This window comes from Lepisma saccharinum, chromosome 26 (genome assembly GCF_977018435.1).
Source record: "Lepisma saccharinum chromosome 26, izLepSacc3.1, whole genome shotgun sequence".
In the NCBI taxonomy this organism is placed as follows: Eukaryota; Metazoa; Arthropoda; class Insecta; order Zygentoma; family Lepismatidae; genus Lepisma; species Lepisma saccharinum.
This window is the reverse complement of record NC_139254.1, coordinates 32,799,370-32,822,526: the sequence shown is the minus strand read 5'-3', so window position 1 is coordinate 32,822,526 and position 23,157 is coordinate 32,799,370. Positions and strand designations below refer to the sequence as shown.

General features: G+C 38.0%; 1 protein-coding gene across 1 annotated transcript in view; it reads right to left on the bottom strand.

Moving 5' to 3' along the window:
* The window catches only part of LOC145979544 (clavesin-2-like), a 116,575-nt gene that overhangs the window by 77,571 nt on the left and 15,847 nt on the right, over positions 1-23,157 (bottom strand). Inside the window, exons 2-3 of the mRNA XM_083112514.1 lie at positions 19,010-19,186; positions 9,233-9,324 (exon numbers count right to left, since the gene is read on the bottom strand). Of these exons, the coding sequence (XP_082968640.1) occupies positions 9,233-9,324; positions 19,010-19,178 (261 nt within the window). The 5' untranslated portion in view covers positions 19,179-19,186. The remainder of the gene's footprint in view (positions 1-9,232; positions 9,325-19,009; positions 19,187-23,157) is intronic.

Here is a 23,157-nt window from a genome sequence, read left to right as displayed (position 1 = left end):
CGTAATAAATAAATACAAATAAGTTTTTTCTGTTAATATTTGTGAGCCTATTAAGCACTTTAAGGCTACAATACCAATCAAGGATGGAGTTGTTCCAATATTCAAAAAGGCATACGATGTTCCATATAGTTTACAATCGAACGTAAAGGCTGAATTCTATAATTTAGTTCAATTGGGAGTTTTGTCACACATTCAGTATTCTGATTGGGGCAGACCTTTAGTGGTAGTATGGAAAGATAACGGTGATCTACGGCTGTGTTCTGATTTTAAGGTAACTGTCAATTAAGTGGTAGAAAAAGTAACATATCCGAATAAAGGATGCCTTATGTGGGGAAGGCGTATAATAATTCCGAAAGATTGCAGGGAAACAGTGTTGAAGCTGTTACCTGCAGAACATGTAGGTACACCTAAAATGAAGATGATGGCTAGAGAATTCTACTGGTGGCCTTTAATATACGAATACCTTGACAGTTTGGGAAATCAATGTATAGAATGTAATAGTTTTCAAATAAGTACATACAAAAATAAATATGTCGGATGGAAACAAACAGAGATTCCTTTTGAAAGAATACATGTTGATTTTTTTTAATACGGAGGAAGGGAATTTTTGCTATTCACTGATAGTTGCTCTAGATGGACAGAAATGTTGCAGGTGCGATCGACAACAGGACTATAGAATGTTTAAACAGAAATTTCCAGATCTTTGGGTATACTTCTGTTATTGTGTCACATAATGGACAACCTTTCAGGAGTAATCAATTTGAGAAATTTTGTGAAAAGCATGGAATAAAATTGATACATTCACCGCCTTGGAATCCGAAAAGTAACGGTTTAGCGGAGAGGTGGGTGAAGACTGTTAAAGGCTTATTAACAAAAAATATTTTCAAAGTAGAAATGAGTGACGTAGAATTGACTGGGAACAAATGATAGATAGTATCTTATACTATCTAAGATTTTCGAAGTGGCAACGATTAGAAATGTCTCCAGCAGAAAGAGTTATCAACCGAGAAGTATATTCAACTTACCAAATTGCCAAATAGATTGAAAGATAGACAATAATAAATATGAGGCTGAAACTTGGATGCCCAAATCAGGTGAAATAGTTTGGATAAAAAAAAATTCCATCCTTAACGCCTAAATTTATAAAAGCACAGGTAATTAAGAGAGTAGGAGCAAGTCTTTTAGAAGTGAAACTCAGAAATTTATTGACTAAAAGAGTGCACAGACATCAAGTGGGAAAGCTTAAGAACAACCATAAAGGTCAGAGATTGGAGGTTGAGAAGAAATAAGAGGAGTTGGATGATTTTTGGACGTTTCCAGGGTATACAGAGGCAGCACCAGGACATGGGGAACCAGAGGCACAAACGAGGAACATAGAGAACAGAGATTTTCGAAGATCGTCTGATATAAGAAAGAACAAGATAGACTACAACTTACCTTTGGTAACAAGACATATGAATATTTTTTTTTGTTAGAGGGGGAGAATTGATAGAAGTTAAGAAGAAGACGAAGATAAAGGATTTAAAAATATATACTGTGAACAAGGCTAGTTGGAGAGAGATTGCCTTTTGACTTTGTTGAATGTCTTTCATGTAGTTTTTTATAACATGAAGTTATAAGTTAAATAAATGTTATTTGTTTAACGTTTTGCCTAATTGAAGATCATTACACTTTGGTTCACCTACCTGATGAACTCTTTTGTGAACTCTCTTTACTAATAAGTTGGAAGTGAAACCAGGACACCATTGCCCTCTTCGGGGTTTCTCTGTCCTTCTTTGTTCTTTGATCAGATTAAACGAATACGTCTGTGAGACAATATAACCATGATCATACGCAAGTGGAAATATCATTCAATAGAACATTATGTGCTGTTTAATAAGTATTACTAAGACAACATATTGAGAATAGATATATTTCATTCAGAAATTTTCTTCAGTTGAGCAAAGTCAGTATCATTCTTGATTTCAGTTTGTTTGAATATTGGAAAAGAAAGATAATTGCAGAAGTTTCGTGTCCAATGATTATTATATTATTTTATGTTAATGTAAAATGCGTATTATTAATTACTATTAATTTAATATTATACTGACAGTGTGAAATAATGTTCCATCTTGTAAATGTAATATTAAATTATAACCGATTTCATAGATGGGAAGTTGCGCCTCCCCGATGGCGCAATGGTAGCGTCGCCGCCTTGTAATCAAGGTGTCCCGGGTTCGATACCCGGTGGAGACACAAGTGGTTTGGATCCCACTTTAAACTGTATGTCCCGTCCCGATTAGCCTTACTGTGCATAAAGTGGACTTAAAACACCAACTCAACAACAACTCAACATAGATGGGAAGTTTAGTAATATTTTTTTTTTAAATGCTATCGTCTGTATTTCTTACTACATCATATTTCCTACATTGCGTAGATTTAGTGCTAATGCATTTCCGATCACTTTGAGTGGAAATGCGTATATGGTGAGTTTAAATATTATGTCAACACAATAAAAACGAACAAGACAAAACAGGGTGTCCGGATTGTAACTGACAGTTTTCAAACAGTTATTCAATTTCTCAAAAGCAATAATACATTTGTGAGTTTAGTTCAGCAAATGTTCATACATATACAGACAGATAGCTATGACGGCGCTAGTGTCGCTGAATAACAAATGGCGTCGGTACAGGAAAAAGCACGCTTAGCCTACGAAAGTCAATACGGGAGACGAGCAGAAAGCTAGGAATTCCAAGGTCAACTCCTCACGAAGTCGTGCACAAAATGTTACGTTTGTACATATACAAGGTACAGTTGTTGCACGAAATTAAACCGGATGACAATCTGAAAAGGCATTCATTTGTCACTGACATTCTGCTGAAGATTGATATTACTCCCTCTATATTTCTGTCTTTTAGGGCTACATCAAAGGCATGGTGTATTCTGGTTAAAATATAGATGATCTACAAGAACTGCAGGACCGTATTCGGAATGCTCTTGTTTATGTAGCCCTTCAGATGCTACGGAACACTTGGAGAAAGATAGAAACAAGGCTGGACATTTTCCATGCAACAAACGGAGTTCTTCTGAAGCTATACTGAGCTTTAACTTTGTTAGTTTGCCTTCAAGATGTATGATTTTGTTTCTATCTACTGCTTAACATTTTAAAATAATACACTTTTAAAAACTGACAGTTCTACTCCGAACACCCTGTACCATGCCTATCGAAGAAGAGAGAAACAAAAATTAGCGTGTCACATCTATTCTCAGTGTTTTACAGAAGGAGCACGAACTAACGAAGAGGAGATCACCATATGGTCTCTAGGATTTTGAACGGTAGAAAGCTTCATGTTATTTAGTGTTATAAGCGAAATACTGTATTAACTTCTTTGGAGACGTTAGATACAGCCTAACATCACGATCATTGGCCAATTACGATGTATAAACTTACAAGATACTGATACTATCCTGAAAGAGGTTACATATTTGCCATTCCTGAAAAAAATTAATTAGTGTATTTAAATGGATATATGTAGAAAATTTGGATGGGGGAGGGGATTTGACGTGAGCAATATGCTCCAAAGGATGGAGACACCCAAATAATATAGTTGAATGACATACTGTTCTCCAAAATTAAGACTGTAGGTTTAAAATAGATGTGGGTGCAAGTATTATAGGGTGTATGATGATGACGGCCGCCATCTTGAAACCAACTTTCTTGAATTTAACTTCAAAATTTAAATGGGAAGGGGGTGATATGAAATATCATATCAGGCTAGAATTTCACGAGAAATGCAACGGTGCAGAATTTTTTGACGTATCTTTGACCAGTAATAAGATGTGGATGAATTCTTGTACCAATTTCCTTCTTTTTGAGGTGTCTATAAAATGTATCTAATGTGTAAGTAATGCATCGAGATCAAAATGACGTCCAGGGAGAGAAGTGTAGGCTACATGCCACACGATTTTAATCAGGGGAATTTTCGAAGGTTTGAATTTTGTGATTGATTATCTCGAACAATTACAATGTGTTGTTTCCACTGGAATAAAAGTTCTTCACAGTGACGTGGCTATATTTAATGTTATAAGGAAGGTTTCACCCCCTTAGAATTTAAAATTTTGAAGTTGAATTCAAGATGGCGGCTGTCATCGTCATACGCCCTATAACATTTGCCACCATCCCGATTACAAACATACTGTGTTCGTTTTAGGGAACAGTATATCATTCAACTTTTATTCGGGTGTCTCCATACATCTGGACCACCATGTATATCAGATACTTTGAAGAAATGGAACGAAATCTATTTCCTTCCCATACATAACTGACAATGCATCACATAAAGTTTCTGCTTTTTTGGTTAATCAATTAAAACCGTTAAATATGTAATTTTCATCATTTTGAAATGTTCCTATCTTGTTTTCTCAATTGTTGCATTACTCTAGGTAAGAAAAAAATGTTTATGTTCCTTTGAAAGTGTTTATTGAATGAAAGCAACATGCTGAACACAAATATATCATTAGTTTTTCCCAAATGTCGATACGTTTTTATATTTTATGGTTGTTTGAAAATTTTGGAATTTACCGCTTTTTTTTCTATTGTAGTAGTTCAAAGCAATTAGCAGTAGATGGCAGACAGGCACAGTTGAAAATTTGTTAATATAACACTAGAAGGCTTCAATACATCGAAATGTTTAAGAAGCCATGGATATATATCGACATTTCCTCACAAAATGGCTTACTGTTGTTTGTGAATGTACTTGTAGTTCTGTGGTTTTAATTCCAGTTGATTTTTGTCTTTTCAGTGAAAAATGGCAGTATCCAGAGGTTGAAAATTGCCAGAAGACACGTTTTGTTATGTTTGTGGCATTATATCGGATCCAAACAAGTAAAACGTAACATTGTGTTTGGGACAAAGTACTGTGATGTTTACCAAGCATACTTCGGAGTACCGGTTGGAGATAAATGTGTTGCATGTGCTCCTCATGTGTCTTCTGGTAGCTGTCGGTCTACTTTAGAGGGTTGGCTACGTGGAACAAGAAAGTGTATTCCATTTGTAATTCCCCGAATGTGGAGAGAGCCTACAAACCATCACGATAATTGCTACTTCTGAATGGTGGACATTACACATTACAAAAATACATAGAACAGAAAAAATATTCCATATCCTAGCATACCATCATCCATTGTTCCAGTACCGCATAGCGAGGAACTGCCAATTCCATCGCCACCTAAATGTGCTAGTTCTCTAGAGGAAGTAAAAAAAATAAGTGACGACAGTGATTTCAGCATTAGCGATGAGAGGATTTCAAAGGAACCACATTTATGCAATGAACAGGAATTGGATAACTTTATAAGGAATTTACAACTAACCAAATCAAAGGCTGACGTACTGGCATCCCGTCTTAAGGAATATAATTTGCTTGATAAATCCTGCAAAATAACAAAATACAGGGGAAGGTATAAGGATTTTGCATGCTTCTACCAAATTGAAGAAAACCTTTGTTATTGTAGTGATATTAATTGTCTCTTTGAGCACACAAAAATTCCTTATGAACCAGACCCGTGGCGTTTATTTATAGATAGCTCAAGTAAAAGTCTCAAAGCTGTTCTTCTGCACAATGGGAACAAGCTTCCTTCCATTCCCGTAGCTCAAGTTTTCATCTCAAAGAAACTTATGAAAATGTCAAGTTGCTCTTGGAAAAACTCAATTATGAGTGCTACAAGTGGGATGTTTGTGGTGGTTTTAAGATGTTGGGATTTCTTCTGGAGCTTGAAGGTGTCTACATGAAGTATTCGTGCTTCCTCTGTCTATGGGAAAGCAGGCAGATGAACAGCATCTCACCAGGAAAGAATGGCCAAAAAGGAATGAATTGAGGACTAAAAGTGGTAAACGTTGTAAGTGCCAAAAGCGAAAGTGTTGGGAAATCGCATCGTTCCGCACATCAACCAGTAAGAACGTGCACACTAGTGACCTATTTACTCGCCCATTGAACTACTTAGAGGGCTACCAGTCACATTTCACGTTTACCACGTTATGAAGCATGTCACATTTCACAGTTTAACGTGGAAAACGGTGTTTGAATTATTGTGGCACTTACAGCGTTTACCAATTTTAGTCTTCAATTGGTTCCAGGCGCACACAATGTAAGAAATGAACCCCTCGTTTCCAGAGAGAAGATTATTTTACCTCCACTCCACATAAAATTTGGACATGTTAAACACTTCATAAAAGGTTTGGAGGCTACCTCTGAAGCTTTAAATCTCATACGTCAAATATTTCCCAAGTTATCTGAAGCAAAAGTAAAAGATGTAATATTTACCGGGCCTCAGATTAGAGTGATGCTACAATCTAAAGAACTTGTAGATGAAATGACACTTGATGAACGTAATGCATGGGAGGCCTTTAGAAAGGTGGTTGGTAAATAAGATAAACAAAAACTTCTTGAAATTTTGTTACCTGGTGTTATTAGTGTCATTACTGGGAAGGGCAGCTAAAATAATGTAACCCCTCATGCGTTTCTCTGTGTATTTTATTTCGCCAAAAGTGCAGCATTAGCAGTTTGTGAGTCAACAAAGTTGTATCAATGGATGATATTCAATGTGACGTCAGCGCCGCAGAGCATGATGGGAAATGTGGCCAAATCCGCACGTGGTCCGCCTCAGTCCGGCAAACCACAGCAAGCGTGAAGCGAAGCATATGCTGCGTGCATGAAAACGACCCGATATTTAACATTTTTAATTGTTATTATTGTAGATTTTCAAATGTAGTTTCCTTTTGCTGAATTAATACGTTGTGTTCAGGTGTGTGTCTGTGTGTTGTGTGTGTCTACCATTGTTTATGTATTAATTGTGAGAGAACATCAAACATTCAGACAAATTCGTCGGTGGCTAAGATGGCGTGAATTTTCCAATCCAGGGTGAAATATGAATCGTATTTTCAGGCAAGTACTGTGTTTATGGCTAACGTTATATGACTTTTATGCTACTCTTTACATCCTGTACGATCTATAATAACGTTAAAAAAAATGAAATGCTGCTTATCAATCAGCGAATGCGTTCGCAGTATACGTATATATATACGTAAATATTTTTCAGCATATCTTCTATGGCTGTCTGAATATACATACGAAAAGTGATAATGATACATTACGGCCTTAAAAAAATATAGTGCACAATTTTATACTTCGGAAAATTTCCATAAATTATAATTTTCACGAGACAAAGTTTCACTTTAATTCACTTTTCTTAAAATATATATACAGGGTGTCATTTTAATAGCGCCCACGGACAACGGAAACGTGTAGAGGACATCAAAACAAACAACTTTTCTCAGTAACATTTTTCTCGTTGGTGCATCGTTTCGGCGCTACAGTCGTTCAAAAAGCCCGTTTTGCCGCCTGAATGCTGGCAACCACACACAACATTTGATTGCATTTCTGACGTCATATCCCGTCGTGAAGCGATGCGTCCCAGGGTTGCCATGAACACACATATTCTGTGAAAAATGACATAGCTACAATCAGCCACATTATGTACCGTAAAAGGAGAAACCACGTTCTGCAACCTAACAGGAAGTAAGCAAACGATACGAAAAATGGTAGAAAGAAAATAGAATTCAAGTGGAAGTGGTCATATCGAATTTTGTCTCAGCTTACATGTCAAATATTTTCAAATCTAGTTACCAAGTTGGCATCTACAATTTAGTGTTATCCACGTCGTCCTTCTGATACTAATTGTCTGTGATACACTGAACAAATGACAAAATAGAAATGAAAGAACTCAAAATTCTAAAGGTAAGCAACACATACGTTAATATAATGTATATTCAGGGCATTATGAGGCAAGTGACGCAAAAATGGTTGAAAATACAGGGATATAAGTAGTAGTAATACAAGCTATCCGACGACTGTGTTTATCTATGCACCGGATACACATAGCTATATAAGTTTGCAACTGTGAACAGGACAGTATATTCGCTACTGATTCATAATTACATTGCTACTGTGGTTGAACGTGTTTTAGCAGTAATGTAACAATGTGAACCTTGATTACTTCCGTTATCAGCACAAAAGTACTACAAGGCATCTGGACACAAACCTGTAGATATCAACCTTGCAACGAGATTTGAAAATATTTGACATGTAGCTGGGCGTAAACAGCCACATGTAAGCTGTAAGTCCAATAAAATCTATTGTTGTTGATATTTGATATGTAGGCTGAGACAAAATCCGATATTGACACTTGATTTTGAATGCGTCTTTTTACCATTCTCATATCGTTGGTTCACTTCTCCCTTCCCCTGAGATCACTGCTGACCTTCTGGCTAGTAGGCTATGATGTTCGGTCTTCTGGACGCGTTTCTAGCTTCGTTTTACAGCTAATAATGTGGTTGGTAGTTTATCATTTTTCACAAAATTTGCGTGTTACTTGTAACCCTACCGTGTGCTGTTTCGCCGCAGAAAATTACGTCACAGATACGATCAAATGTTGTGTTGGGTTGCCAGCATCCAGGCGGCAAAACGGTCATTTTTTGAACGGCTGTAGCGTCGAATCGACGCACCAACGAGAAAAATGGTATTGAGAAAAGTTGTTTGTTTTGATGTCCTCTATACGAATCTGTGGTCCGTGGGCGCCATTAAAATGACACCCTGTCATTTTAATGGCGCCCACGGACCACAGATTCGTATAGAGGACATCAAAACAAACAACTTTTCTCAATACCATTTTTATATACCATATATATATATATATATGTGTGTGTGTGTATGTGTGTATATATATATATTTTTTTTTAACTCCCCTTCACCGGGAATCGAATTTTGGATCCTTCGATTACAAGGGGATATCATTATCCACTGTACTATCGGATATGCCAGATTGATTCCATGAGGCACAGGTTTCATAGTCTTGTATTTTTTTCGTATGTTACGGTGCTTTGTGCAACGTTGTTTTGTGGCAAATAGCATCTTTTTAGATACTCTGGTCACTGGTACTAGTCTTAGAAAAATATGAAACACTACATTTGGCATATAACGGTTATATTTGTACCTTAAATGACTGCCACAAAAGTTGTGATCGCAATACTTATCAAAAAGGTTTCCAACACGCTCCGAAACGTTTGCCGGAATCATGGCAGCCGGCGTGCTTTCGCGAAATGAATTGTGGGGGAAAGTTGTTCGCTAAATATCATGCATTGAGACATTTTGGGATATATATAACTATGCAATGTAATTATTAAGTTCTGGTCACTTACACAATTAAATGCCCGTTCTCTGTTAAATTTCCTGGTCCTAAGAAAGCCAAGAAGGAAAACATCATTCATGTTGGTGTTTATGTTTTCCAATTCTGAAAAATAAACAAAAAATATACATTCATGCATAAATAATATAAATTCCAAGCACATCTAGTTGCAGCAGAAAATATATTAAATTTTCTTTTTACTTTGGAAGAATCACACATGCACATTTAGTATTGGAAATGCACAGTCAGTGGCGTACGCAGAGATGGAACTGAGAGGACTGCAGTTCCTCACATAAATTTCAGGATATGAAAAAAATATCATGTGAAAAAGTTAAGAAGAAGTGTGGAAAACCCACAGTGTAAAGTGCAAACTCCAATAGAATGATCATATTAACCATTTGTGTCTATGTCGCTTCAACATGGTAATTGAGGCTCATACTTCATGAAAAAGCAACAACAACTGGGTATAAGCGAAATTGATTTATGGATGTATTCTATGACCCAAGCAAAATTTAAATATCACAAGATGTTATCAAAACTACTGTTAAGTTGAAAATATAAAATTGAAAACGTGGAGATACACTGCATTCTAACAGTGCAGCAACTTCTAAATGATTTCTCTGACCAATAAGGATTACATATATGTCACCGAAACCTTGTTCGCACTCAGCTGTAGATATTATTACAATTTTGATTAAAATCACATAATCTTTGAGTGAGGTGGAAATATGCATTGAATTTTCTTTGTAGATGCGAAGATCTTTAACTAGAGAGGCACACACGCTTTCGCTTACGTTAAAGTTCACATAACATGTCACTATGAAACACGTTCAGAAATGCCTAAATGAGATGTATGTGCAATTTATAGGGTCACATACGAAATGAGACCTTAGTCTTGATACAGGTTATATGTATTGTCCACCAAGGATTGAAAAATTGCTTTCAACATTTATATTTCCTCTGAATCCTGCACTATCTTCTTTCTACGTACTGAGTCAATCGTTTTTAATATTTCAAGAGTACCCTTGTCAATTTCTTGTTTTGCTCTAACACTTGAAGGATTTCCGTTTTTCATAAACAATTATAGTATTTTGAGTGTTTGGAGAGTGTCGTAAAGTGCAGCAAATTACATTATAAATATTTATAATCTCACATTCAGTTTCTGAATTGTTTTTTTTATCCTTCGAACACTCAAACTTCGACCTCTCGCGAGTCGATCGCGGACAATCTCAACTTAATTTTATAAAGACACAACAAAAACGCTACAGGCTATATCTCGACAAGCAGTCGAAGATCATTGAGCAATTAAGATATCCAACACAATCAAAACCGACCTAATATTAGTTTTAAAAAAGAAGGTAGTTGTCATACACCATAAAGTTCAGTAAATACCGAATGCAAGACATCTATAAGAGACTAGACCTTTCACGTATTATGATATTAATGCCCACACATAATGAATAATGCCTTTTTTTAAAATCTTTTATTTACTGATTCCAATAAGCATTCCGCGGGTGTGATATGTCATTAATAACCAGAAGTTGATGGTCGAAGACAGACGAAGGTGCGAATATACCATTCTAATCACACCATGATTAAAATGAATACATTCATGTTTGTTTGATACTTTCGTAAGACAAATTCCTGAGTTCATTACACATTCTGTCGCATTCGAAACGAACTCAGATGGAGGCGTAGGGCTTTATATGATTCTGAATTTTTATCTGTTTTTAAGACCTGTTTACGAAATAACCGTGAATTCTAGAGAATATAAACATATACAATTTATTTATTTAACCTTTGCATTATATGACAGGAGATCCGTGTGTACTGTTCTGAAATGGAACTTACAACCCACCACATCATATTCAGGGTATTGCAAAATATCTGTCACAATGCTTGGAGGTGATTCGACAAGAAAAAAAGGAATAAATGCCATATGAAAAAATGTCGAAATCGGCACCGTTTGCGAGTGACAGGCGTGCGAAAATCGCTTCACATCATGTTTAAAGTACAATAACTCAGAAAGGAAGAAATATATAAATGTAGGATTAAATGAAAGTTACACCTGACTAATACAATGGTGCAGCAATTGAGGCCCAGTGTAAATTGCGCAAGTGGACTCTCAAACAAAGTGGGGAATCCCCTGATGGAAAATACAGGAAATTTACTATTATTTTCTACATAATGTTGAGATCGGAATGTAGCCACTAAAAAATTACGAAATATGTCCACATGTCTCACTACTGCTGGGACACCGTCCTGGCACCCGAAAATGACGCTATGCCGTCAGATTACTCTGAGATTGATTTCAGCTAGGTGATACAGAAAGAGCCCCCCTAGAGACCCTGGGAGTGTAGGTCACCTGTTACGTGATTGATTGAATTGGTGTTTTAAGTCTACTTTATGCACAGTAAGGCTAATCGGAACTGGACCTACAGTTTAAAGTGGGATCCGAACCACTATGTGCCTCCATCGGGTATCCAACCCGGGTCCCCTTGATTACAAGACGACGACGCTACCACTGCGCCATCGGGGAGGCCCACCTGTTAAGTATTAGCGTTGGTGGATAATACGTAGAGAGTGTAGTCGACCGTTGTTCTTCCTTTCTGTTATGTGTGTCGCATCATGGCTTTTAGTCTGGCGTGTGTGTGTGGTTGAATTGAGCCAAGGAGTATTGTACGTAGAGTACGTATTCCAGTGTTCTTCGTTTGTTAGTTTGTTTACATATTTTCACATGGCCACATCTTCGTTCCTATGTGCAGTAGATGCATGAGACCAACGGCGTTGTGTTTCTCTGCGTGTGCTCTTTTATATTATGCATGTTATTGTATATCGTTCCATTAAAAAAAAATATGACTTTGCTCCAGATGCCCAATTTGTCGATATTTTTTGACCCACCCCATACCTCCGATTTACAAGCCCCATTTGATATTATTGTTTCCCGCAAACCTCAAATCGCTACTGTTTCTGGTTTCTTCGCTATTTCAGGTGGTACTTTTAGGTTCCTCACGCGGTATATACACATATGGTGTTTCATAAGTGATGGTCATAAATGAAACCAGAGATACATCGCGTCAAACCCAGACGAAAGTTCCTCTTCAACTTTTCCGAGAAATGCTCAGTGTCTGAGCTAGACAATACCGAAAGTTTGGGAAAGTAGAGTTCACACCTCTGTGGGACGAGTACTATGGCAGATAGAAATCATAAAGGAATCTTATGCGCTCCACCAGAAACGCAGTATGGGAGATCTGTGGGACATATGCGGAAGGGATACCCCATAAGAAATGGGGTTCCTCGTAGAGAGAATACATGAAAGGGGTTTCTGAGGAAGCAGGTGGACGTCAATTACATGATATCCAGATGCCATTCGCAATTAAACAGTTTCAATGAAGGTACTAAAAATTGATACCTTGAACACGTACTATTGTTACGTGGGACGGAGCTCTCGTGGTAGGGGATGAAAACATCAAAACTTCACAATACAATACAAATGACATTGTGAAACAATAAATAAATGGATCAAGTTGGAAGCACACAAACTCAAGAAACATCAACACAATATGGTAGCACCACTCCATAAACTGTGAAACAAGAAGACACCGCATCTTCCACACCTGTTATCTTATTTCGTGAAATACACAAAATTCATGGCTGAAAAAACTGCTGTCATCAGAAAACAAGAAACTCGGAGCATTTCCAATGGTTTCTGAAGGAGAAAGACTGTGGGCTGTTTTCTGCATCCACGATGATGTCGAGGCTGTTGTGGAGCTGTACCAGAACAAGAAACAAGCTTCTACGCACAAACCAGACTGGTTTGTTTCACTCATAAATTACCTTCATGTGTCTCCGACAATTTGTGCTCAAGAGGACGAATATGAATTCGTCATTACTCTTAGCTCTGATGTAATTCGGCTTGCGGCACTCTCATGTGACCTGATGATGGAGTGGGTAGACACAATACGGAACATGTTACGTGAAATGAAAATCCTGTCGCCAAAGGTAAACATCTCCATCAAGACAACAGAGCCTAGGCTTCCTCTTGCCCCGCACTTCCACCATGTTCCGTTTAGGCTGTTCGCCGGCTTAAACTGCTTGAATTTTGAATTTGTATTTGAATTTAAAGTTTTGGGTGCGTCAGCACTTAGGCTATTTTGCACCCGTCACATTATACAGGGGCCAGCCCCTTATCATTACAAATGACAACTCTAACGTTGCATAACTAAAAATCTTAAATTTTTTTTGATTTCTGTTAAAAGCTGAGACTGTAGACGGGCACTCAGCACACACAAGGACAAAAACAGGACAACACACACAAAATTATACTGGCCATAGTGCCAGTCGCCAGAGCCTCGTTAGTCTACAGTCCAGGGTGTACTACGTGGAAGTGAGTTTGACTTATTGTCCACTACGTGGAAGGTGCCCCTTACACCCCTTAAACTGCTTGGCTGCGAGAGGATGAATATATGGGGGATGGAATAAATTACGCTCATTGCCCTTTACCAATATTTGTAGACTGAAAACAAAAACCGAGCTAAGTGCCAAAATCTAAGTTCCGAGAAAAACAGAAAAAACCTTGTCTGTATCACATTTTGTGATTTTTGCTTCCAAAAAAAGCGTAAAAAAGTCAGAAGCACTTACATAGAAACACTCATGAAAGCTTAATGTTACCTATGGAATATTATTCCTGTAATTACCTCTTTTCTCTGAACATTTTATGAAATGAGGTATGTGCCAACTCCTGTGCCATTAAAACTGGGCTAAGTGCCCTAAAGTATCACATAATGAAAGGCAAAATGTACAAGTGCAGAGTTAGCAAACAACAGGTTATGGATAAGAAAATAGTTTTTTTTTTAATAAATTTAATTCATAAAACATAAAAAACAAGTACTTCAGTCTGAAATAGTAGACCCTAAGGAAAAAGTAGTGTTTTCTTTAAAACTTTGTTATTGAAATAATTAATGTGGAAAAAATGTAGGGTACAGTACTTTTCTGTAGGATATATAAACATTTTGACACTGTTAATATGTAAAAAGTGTTCTGCAAACCATGGCTACTGTGTTAGTTTAGTGTAAAAACGTTTGTTTTCTTCCTTTAGGTATGGAATCATTTTTTTAAGATCTTCCTTCTTTTCAGGCGTCAATCTTGATGTCATTCCCAGCCGTGGCAGTTCAAAGTTTTTGATAATTTCATTCGTTACTCCTTTTTTAAACACTTTTGTTTTCACCCACTCTTCAACGTCACTGAAAGTTTTTTTTTTGTGTATACAGTTCCTGGTTTTTCCATGGTGACTTTGACCCAAACAACCTTAGCAATTCCTAAAGTTGTCGTATTAAGGCAACTTGTAGCTGCTGCGCTGAAGTCATAAAAATCGTCATCATCCATCAATGTTGTTAGATTTCTCAACTCTTTTTCTTTTTCAATGAGACCATAGTCGCGGTCACAGCTTAAGTAGGAGTGGCCTGGGACAACATACTTATGTTGAACCTCATCAACAAAGTTTTTAGAAACCAAATATATTCGACAGGAACAATAGCATCTTATTCTTATTTTCGCCACCACAGTTGTCGCTCCATACGATCATTTTTTTTCTTGTTTGTTATTTTACTTTTAATGCCTCTGAATATGCAACTGGCGATTTCATTGCCTCCCCGGCCACTCAAACCCTCATGCCAAACAAACATAAATCCCTAATTGTTGTCAGCCATGTGCAAACCCAGATTAAAACAAGACAACTGTCGTAAGTAATACATTTGGCAGTGGGATAATGTTGGTAAAGACAACACTTGCTGCAAGTCGACTGAAAATGTACAGGTATCACTTATGGTGATTTTGTTTCATCATTTCTCTGGTTCGCTCTGCTTTGCTGTTGTGAATTTCGAGTGAGTTGCGGTGTAGTTCTTTGTTCCTCTGGTCATTTTGTATTTTGTTGTGTAACAAATCGCACGTATTACACGTATCTTTTCTCGGTTTCCGAAATCTGAGATTTGGAAAGTGTTTTCTCACTGTGTCTATGTAAAACCGGTACTGAACAGTAGTATTATGATGAAGTTGTCTAAAAGCTGTATGCAACTTGTTATAGTTCAAATCTTCACTTAAAAACACGTAACACACTGAACTCACGGCAAAACGCAGCACATAACCTCCAAGACGTCCAAGTAACCACAAAACCAGTCACATGGCGCTTGGCACATAGCCCGTATTTTGATACAGAGCAGGTGGCACTTAGACCAAGGTGCATTCTTGTGGCTAAAGTTTGAACTACTTGCAGACTGCATATCACATAGCCTGGTTTTTACCGCACTGGCATAGGCACTGAGCCCATATTTTTGCAATAAAATGGAAATCGATTGTTGTGGCACTTAGCCCGGGTTTTATTTTCAGTCTACATTTAATAGAATTCGCACAAGCGAGCGAGGATGATCACGCACGAGCCAGGAAGGTATCTAAACACTGATAATGAGAAACCCAAAGTGTCACCACTGTACCTGTTTCGTGGTTCCTCGGCTGATCACTACGTGTCACTGTATCGGTCCATCGATGGTGTACTCAGTGTGTTCGCCCAAACCTTTTAGATGGACCAACTCAACACGGTCATTCGTAACACACTTCACGCTTCGCTTTCTCGATCAAGACTTCCTCTCGACGACCTCTCGTCACCCGGGGACTGCTGGCGTTTTTAATTACACAGCATTTTATTTCCGGCTCGTGACACTACGATACACTTTATTTCACAGGTAGAACACTGTACAAGAAGTTACAGTAAGTGCTCAAAATAACTTCCGTTCATTTCCAAACAACAGCGCAACCGTCGGTGTAGTGAATTCCACAGTCTTTTCAATATCCGTAGTGTAGTATTTCGGATTTGTGCACATGCATCAATCACACGTTATTCTAACTTGGCAACATTATGAACAGGAGAGCTGTACACCATGCTTTTCATCTAACCCCAAATACAAGAATCTAATAAATATAAATCAGGTGACAGTGGTGGCCACAATACAGGCCCCGCACGTCCTATCCAGTGTCGACCATAGTGTCGCGTAAGGTGCCGCCGCACTGGTACAGCAAAATGTGCTTGTGTCCCATCGTGCATGAACCACATACACAACCGCTGGTGAAGGGAAACATCTTGCAGGAGGCGTGGAAGATGATTACGTAGGAACTGAAGGTACCCAAGACTATTGAGCTTGGGTGCCAGGATGTAAGGTCCCAGTATGAAATCACCTGCTACACCCATCCACACATTCAAGGTGAAACGTTGCTGATGTCGTGACTCAAATATTTCATGGGGATTTTCGTCACACCACACTTGAGTATTATGAAAGTTCACATTTCCGTCACGAGTTAATCCAGCTTCGTCTGTGAACAAAATGTCACCTAAATGGCGTGGGTGTAATGCAAGTTTTTGCAGCATCCTCTCACAAAACCTAACCCTGGCCTTGCAATTTGTTGCTTGCAGACTTTCTACGCGTTGGAGATGGTACGGGTAGAGCAACTGACGGTGTAAAATGCACCACGCACTTATGTGAGAAACACCTCGATCCTGTGCCGCAATCCTCCTAGTTGACGTCCCTGGATCGATTCCCGATGGAGGCACATAGTGGTTTGGATTCCACTTTAAACTGTAGGTCCAGTCCCGATTATCCTTAATGTGCATAAAGTGGACTTAAAACACATAATCAATCAATCAATCAATCAATTGACGTACCTGGTGCTTCTTCAACGCGTTTGTAAAATGCTTTCCTCTTTTTCCACTGTGATGTACGTTTTGGCTTACCGCTTCTTTCTCCATATTCAAAACTCCCGTGTTCTCGGAGGCGTTGGTGTAATCTTATGAACACGAGACGATCAGGGTGACTTCGGCGAGGAAAAGCTTTCTAGTACAGGCGTACAGCCTAAACTGCATTGCCGTTTGCTTTCCCGTAGAAGAAAGTTCCATTTGAACAGCGAAGTACATGCACTTCACTGACATACACTGTTGTACATATTCCATCTCGAATAGACACTCTTACTGAACTACGCCAACAAGTCATGTTGCCCCTGACGGTAAGGATAGGAACTACGCAAATTACGTATTACGTAATACTAGTACAACACGTCGTACCTTTTACGTAATTCAAAGCCACCCACATTATGAAGTACAGTGATTTCCAATAACGTCACTTACGTTTCGATTAGGGATGGTATCGAGACAAGACGAGACTTTCCTTGGTTTCGTTTTGGTCTCGAGTTCAAAAGGGTAATCTCGTTATCGGTCTCGTCTAGTGTACTAGGTGGCCGTCTTGGCCACGGTCTCGTCTCGAACACTTCTCGAGGGTGTTGGTCTTGTTCTCGTCTCGTCTGCAGAGAGACGTTCTCAGACTCGGTATCATCCCTAGTTTCGATTAACAATATGTACGTATGTACGTAGGTATCGTGCCACCATCATGCATTCACACCACAACACAATTGCGTGACAGTTCCCAAGTGATAAATTGTTCAGCTTACATTAAGTAGGTTGAGGGTTCAGCTCTCGTGACCATCGGAAAACACAATTCATTTACCACTGTAGATATTGGTATTGTTTATTTCAGCTTACGTATTCTCTTTTTTGTACGGGTGTTTCTTGCATCACAAAGGTGGGATCATGATCATAGACCCTCGTCGACTCCCTTCACACATCATACTCTTTCCATCTTTTACAAATAACTAACAAAATCTAGACAATGTTTTCCCATGACACTCGTCAGCAAACGAGCATTTTGCTTGCATTTACTGTCGGTGTTGCTATGCCCATTGCCCCTCCAGCAAAACAAACATGTTCAAATTATACCGGTTTCGTCTATCGTGTTTCCGTAATTGTGAATGGCATCTGGGTATCACGTAATTGACGTCCACCTGCTTCCTCAGAAACCCCTTTCACGTATTATTTCTACGAGGAACCCCATTTCCTATGGGGAGTACCTTCCGCACAGTTCCCACAGATCTCCCATGGAGCGTTTCTGGTAGAGTGCATAAGATTCCTTTATGCTTTCTTTGGAACCGACATAGTACTGGTTCTATAGAGATGTGAACTGTACTTTCCCACAACTTCGGTGGTGTCTATCTCCGACACTTAGCATTTCTCTGAAAAATGGAAGAGAAACTTTCGTCTGTGTTTGATCAGATGTATCTCTGGTTTCATTTATGACATTCACTTATGATACACCCTGTTTACATCTCCCACCCACCCATACACACACACATAGGAGGTTGCATTTGTACCACCAAATTAAAATCGTTCCTGCACTACCAAACACATTACATTGCATTACCCAATTTTACAAGTCCCGCCCCTTCCAAAAAAATAAAATATCCTGCGTACACCACTGTGTAGTCATTGGCATTAAAGAATAGAACACCCAGGTCTTGAAAAACTCGCTTCCCTGCATGCATTGCTCAACTCAATGGCAATGGTAGAAGTTGCTTTAAAATTGGTATAAAAATTCACTCATGGTCGTAGAGTTTGGCAACACACAAAACGCCTAGCAGGGAAGCGAGTGTTTCAGGATGTAGGGTTCCATTTTGAAGCTGTACATAGATTGACATATCCAGGAACAAAGAGAACCATTGTGACTGCACTGTATATATTGTCTCAGTGACTAACCTGTATCATGTTTACCTAATTTTTTGAATGATTTTAAATATCTTCATTGTAAATAAACATGATTTGTTACGAAAGGAAACCTGAGAACAGTATGAAGCAGTACCTAGTGTTAGAATTATAGACAAATATTAAATATCTCAGATTTTTTCTGTTAAAATTTACCTTCCACCTTTTCCCTAAAGGTTTGAAGTTCCATCAAAATTGTGTCTGGATTCTCCCCTAGTTCTTCCTTGACCCTTTTCGCATATTCTGGTGGAAGAATATATTCGAATTTCTGATTTTGAACTGAGATTAAACCCTCCGTAACTTCAGTTGGTTTCATATCAGCCATTACTCAACCTAAAATGTATCGATAAATTAAAATTAGGTAGTTAGTTAGGATACCATAGTGGAAAATATTTTCATGCACCAAATTATTGACATCTAATTAAAGAGTTATACCGTTATAACGGCACGTCACAGGCCCGGTGGTCCCCAAACCAACCACGTTATAAAACTCCAGCTCCAATCTCATTTTTTAAAAGAATACAACATTACCCACACCAAATGGTAATGATAATGTAACTCCCGCCTAGTAACGCATGATGCGCTGATAGCAGGTTCACAGGTCTGCAGACTCAACAAAGGAAACATTATAAACTACTGTCCCACTTCCCATATTTGAAATGAAAATCAATATATCCTACCCTATATTTATTTTGAAAAATTGTTACCCGTCCTGTTACCTCATGGGCAACCCTCAGATAATGCACAATTTTACTTATTTGAAGCCAAATAACATTTGATTATGATTATTTTAATCTAAATATTTCACCATTACTTTCTCATCAACCCTCGCACAATTGACAAATAAACACACATGTTTGTTATGCACAGGTAAATTCCACGACCTGAAAGATAACAATTGTTATGTCATACACATATCAAATAAAACTTGTGGTGATCTTCATAAATGAGTGGATAAATTTGAACAAATTCCAATATAAAACATCATGTTTATTATATTAATGAATTCGAACATAACCACCTACTCAGTATGACAGGTTGAATGTGTAAGTTCTTGAACATATATTTTCACATTAATTTCTTCGAAGTTACTCGAGAGGTATAATCTTTACGACGGAAGGTATTTTGACCTACGAACCTGATGTTTTAGAAAAACAACAACACGAATGTGCTTTGCTATGAATAACCCCTCTCACAGTAGGGTGAACATTACTTTCAACTCAACATACAAGTACCAAATCAGTCACCGTAAAAAATAACTTTCAAAATCCCATGAGATATGCTTGTCCTAATACAAAGAGTCAATTTCAAATATTCATCAAAATTTCAACACGTAAGTCAGTATTGATACACTACCGTCTTATATTTGTGTATATTGTGGAACGATGCAAGGGAGACTCTGTAAAAGGGTACAAAATCTCTCTCCACACATCAGTACTCGGTCAAGCGATAACACACTACACAAGGTAACATTCCATAAATAGCGGAAGCACATTACATCAGGAGGCTCTGCATACTTCGTTACTACCTTACGGCTGGCAAATACAGAAGAGCTGAGCATGCAACTAGGAAGTATTTGCCAGCAGCTTAAAGGAGCTAGGGACTAGAATTCGGGAGTTAGTCAGACCTCAGAATTCAGTGGAAGCTCTAAGAGAATACCAGCTACCAGGCGAAGACCACCTGAACTTCTCAGCTCTCAAGCTCGGCTCGGGAAGTCGAGACGTATCTTTCGCCTAGGCAACCGCTAACACATACAGGGTGACAATTAATGAACTATATGAAATAAAACGGAAATTAGTGACAAACCACGTAGTACACAAACTGTATTGCACATGTAAACGGCACTACAGACATTCGGATTTAGGTTATGACATGTTCGATATGTCTGCCATCTCTGGCGATGATGTGGGGCAGACGAACAGCAAAATTCTGCATGACCCGCTGAAGTGTCGAAACATCGATGACCTCCTGAATGGCAGTTTTCAGCTCGGCAGTGGTTTTGGGGTTATTTCTGTACACCTTGTCCTTAACATAGCCCCCTTCCAGTGGCCTCTGGGTACCCCAGAGCCAGAATGCGGTATATATATATAGTATAGTATAGTGCTATTGACACTGCAGCATTAGGCCTATTCCTGAAATAGGCCTAGATGAAAACAGAGGAGTATTTTGCGAAAGCTGAACAGTTATCAACCTTAGAATGAACTTTGAAGCCACAATTTCGGACGCCTAAACACAGAATTACTTATTATACAGTTACTATTATTATTTGCGCTGTGACGTAACTATAACGTTGTTGTGTTCATTGTTCACTGTAGATTTCAAGTTAGGCTATCAATTTTATGTTAAACAGCTTACTTAGTAATTTAACTGCATTCTTTGCAATATCTTGGCGATTGTTGCCACTTTGTTATTGTTCGGTGAGTGCGACGTAGTAAATTTTTCACCTTGAAAGTTAACATCAGGCCCAATTTCGTCTTAATCCGGCCCTGAACCCCACCTCCACCCGTTTGGTCCTATATTCCTAGAAAGGACAGCAAAGACAGGGAAATAGCTCCATCTACAAAAAAAGTTTGCGTAACTTAATTTCCAAAAGCTTTAGCACGCCATTAACTATATTGCCTATATCGGATGAGCACAGTGGTGAAGATGGTTGCTGTAATTGAGTTGTTTATCATGAACTCAATTGACGAGTAAGATGAGACAGTTCTGAAGAGACTTGAAAAATAAGCAACACATTTGAAGGGAATAATTCAGTTTGGATGTCATAGCGTGATTGGTACATGAAAATAATATTGTAACATTGACATTCGCTGATTCGAACATTGAGCCAATAGCCACCTTATTCGGGTGGAAAGGCCAGAATAATTCCAACCTTAGATCATTCACCACGGGAATAATACCCATGTCTCAAGCGTGACAGTCAGACACCTTACCGGCGAGACCAACACGGCCTCAAATTAATAGGTACCTGTGAACAGCCCTGTAGGATGAGGCAGCCGGAAAATGTTGCTGATCACTTCACAACCAAAATGGCCGAAATCGAGAATGTGGAGAGCCCTAACCCACACATCCCCTAAAACGTGTCTGCATGACATGGATCTACATGCACGGGAAAATTTACCATTATCTAGGGATGTGAAAACTGTGATAGTAAAGAATCATGAAATTTATTATGGTCTGTCTGTCTGTCTGTCTGTCTCTCTCTTTCTCACACACACACACACACCCAGTGACGGCGCCAGGGAAAAGTGTCTGGGGAAGGCGGAAGGGGTCGACAAATATTGTTGGGGGGCCGTCACATTGGAACGGCCAAAAACACTGTATAGAAATATAATATACATATAAATATATAATAACTATATCAATGTCATCATGATATTGATATGAAAGCCGTTTGTCATGAAAAAATTAGCTCTCTTATTACTTGTATAAAAGGAAATTACATTCATTTTTCTTTATGACAATTAGAAATTAAACTTTGTTATCTTCCTACATGTGGTTTATCTTCTTAATTTCAAATAAAATTCTAAATTCTGTAAAAAAGATCAAGATATTAACTCATTTCCACCACAGTAAAACATTCAGAAACAATAAAGAAAAATGTTATAAAAATACTCATAAGTCCAGAGCCATCTATTGTTCACCATCGCAATCCATATCCCAACATAGTAGCGATTTTTTTTTAAAACCTATTTTATTTCAAATTATTCAATAATAAGTTATCTTCAGACAGTATTGTAAAAAAACTATTCAAATTTGTTAATATAAAACTTTGTAGAAATTATGCCAACTTGTATTCGATTCTGGAAAGAAAAAATATATCAATAAAGAATGAGGTAAAAAATTATCATGAGAACTACAAAAAGAAAGATGGTTGAAGCTGAAATCAAAAAATTGTAAGTATCTTATTTCTTGATCCCAGGTTGTGTTTTACCGAAGCAAAGTGACGTGTATTATTTGTGTATTACGCCTAGAGTGCTTAAAAACATCATAAATAAGATTATGAGACTCAGAAGGGATAAATGACATAAGATAAATTGACGTGCAAGACTGATACTGAACAAAGAACTAGGCAGGTGAGTTCAGTGCAAGTGTAAAAAAGGAAAATCACAACAAAATGGAGAAGAAACTAGATAAAATAATGGCATTGATAATGGACACAAAAGTTAGTCTAGAAAGAAGTTTAGATCGAAAGGTAAGGGAATTGAAAAGTGAAATGAAACAAATGCAAAAGGATTTGGCACAGTACAGAGTGGAGTGTAGTCAGAGGAGTGAAAAGTCAGATAAGAAGATAGATAAACAAA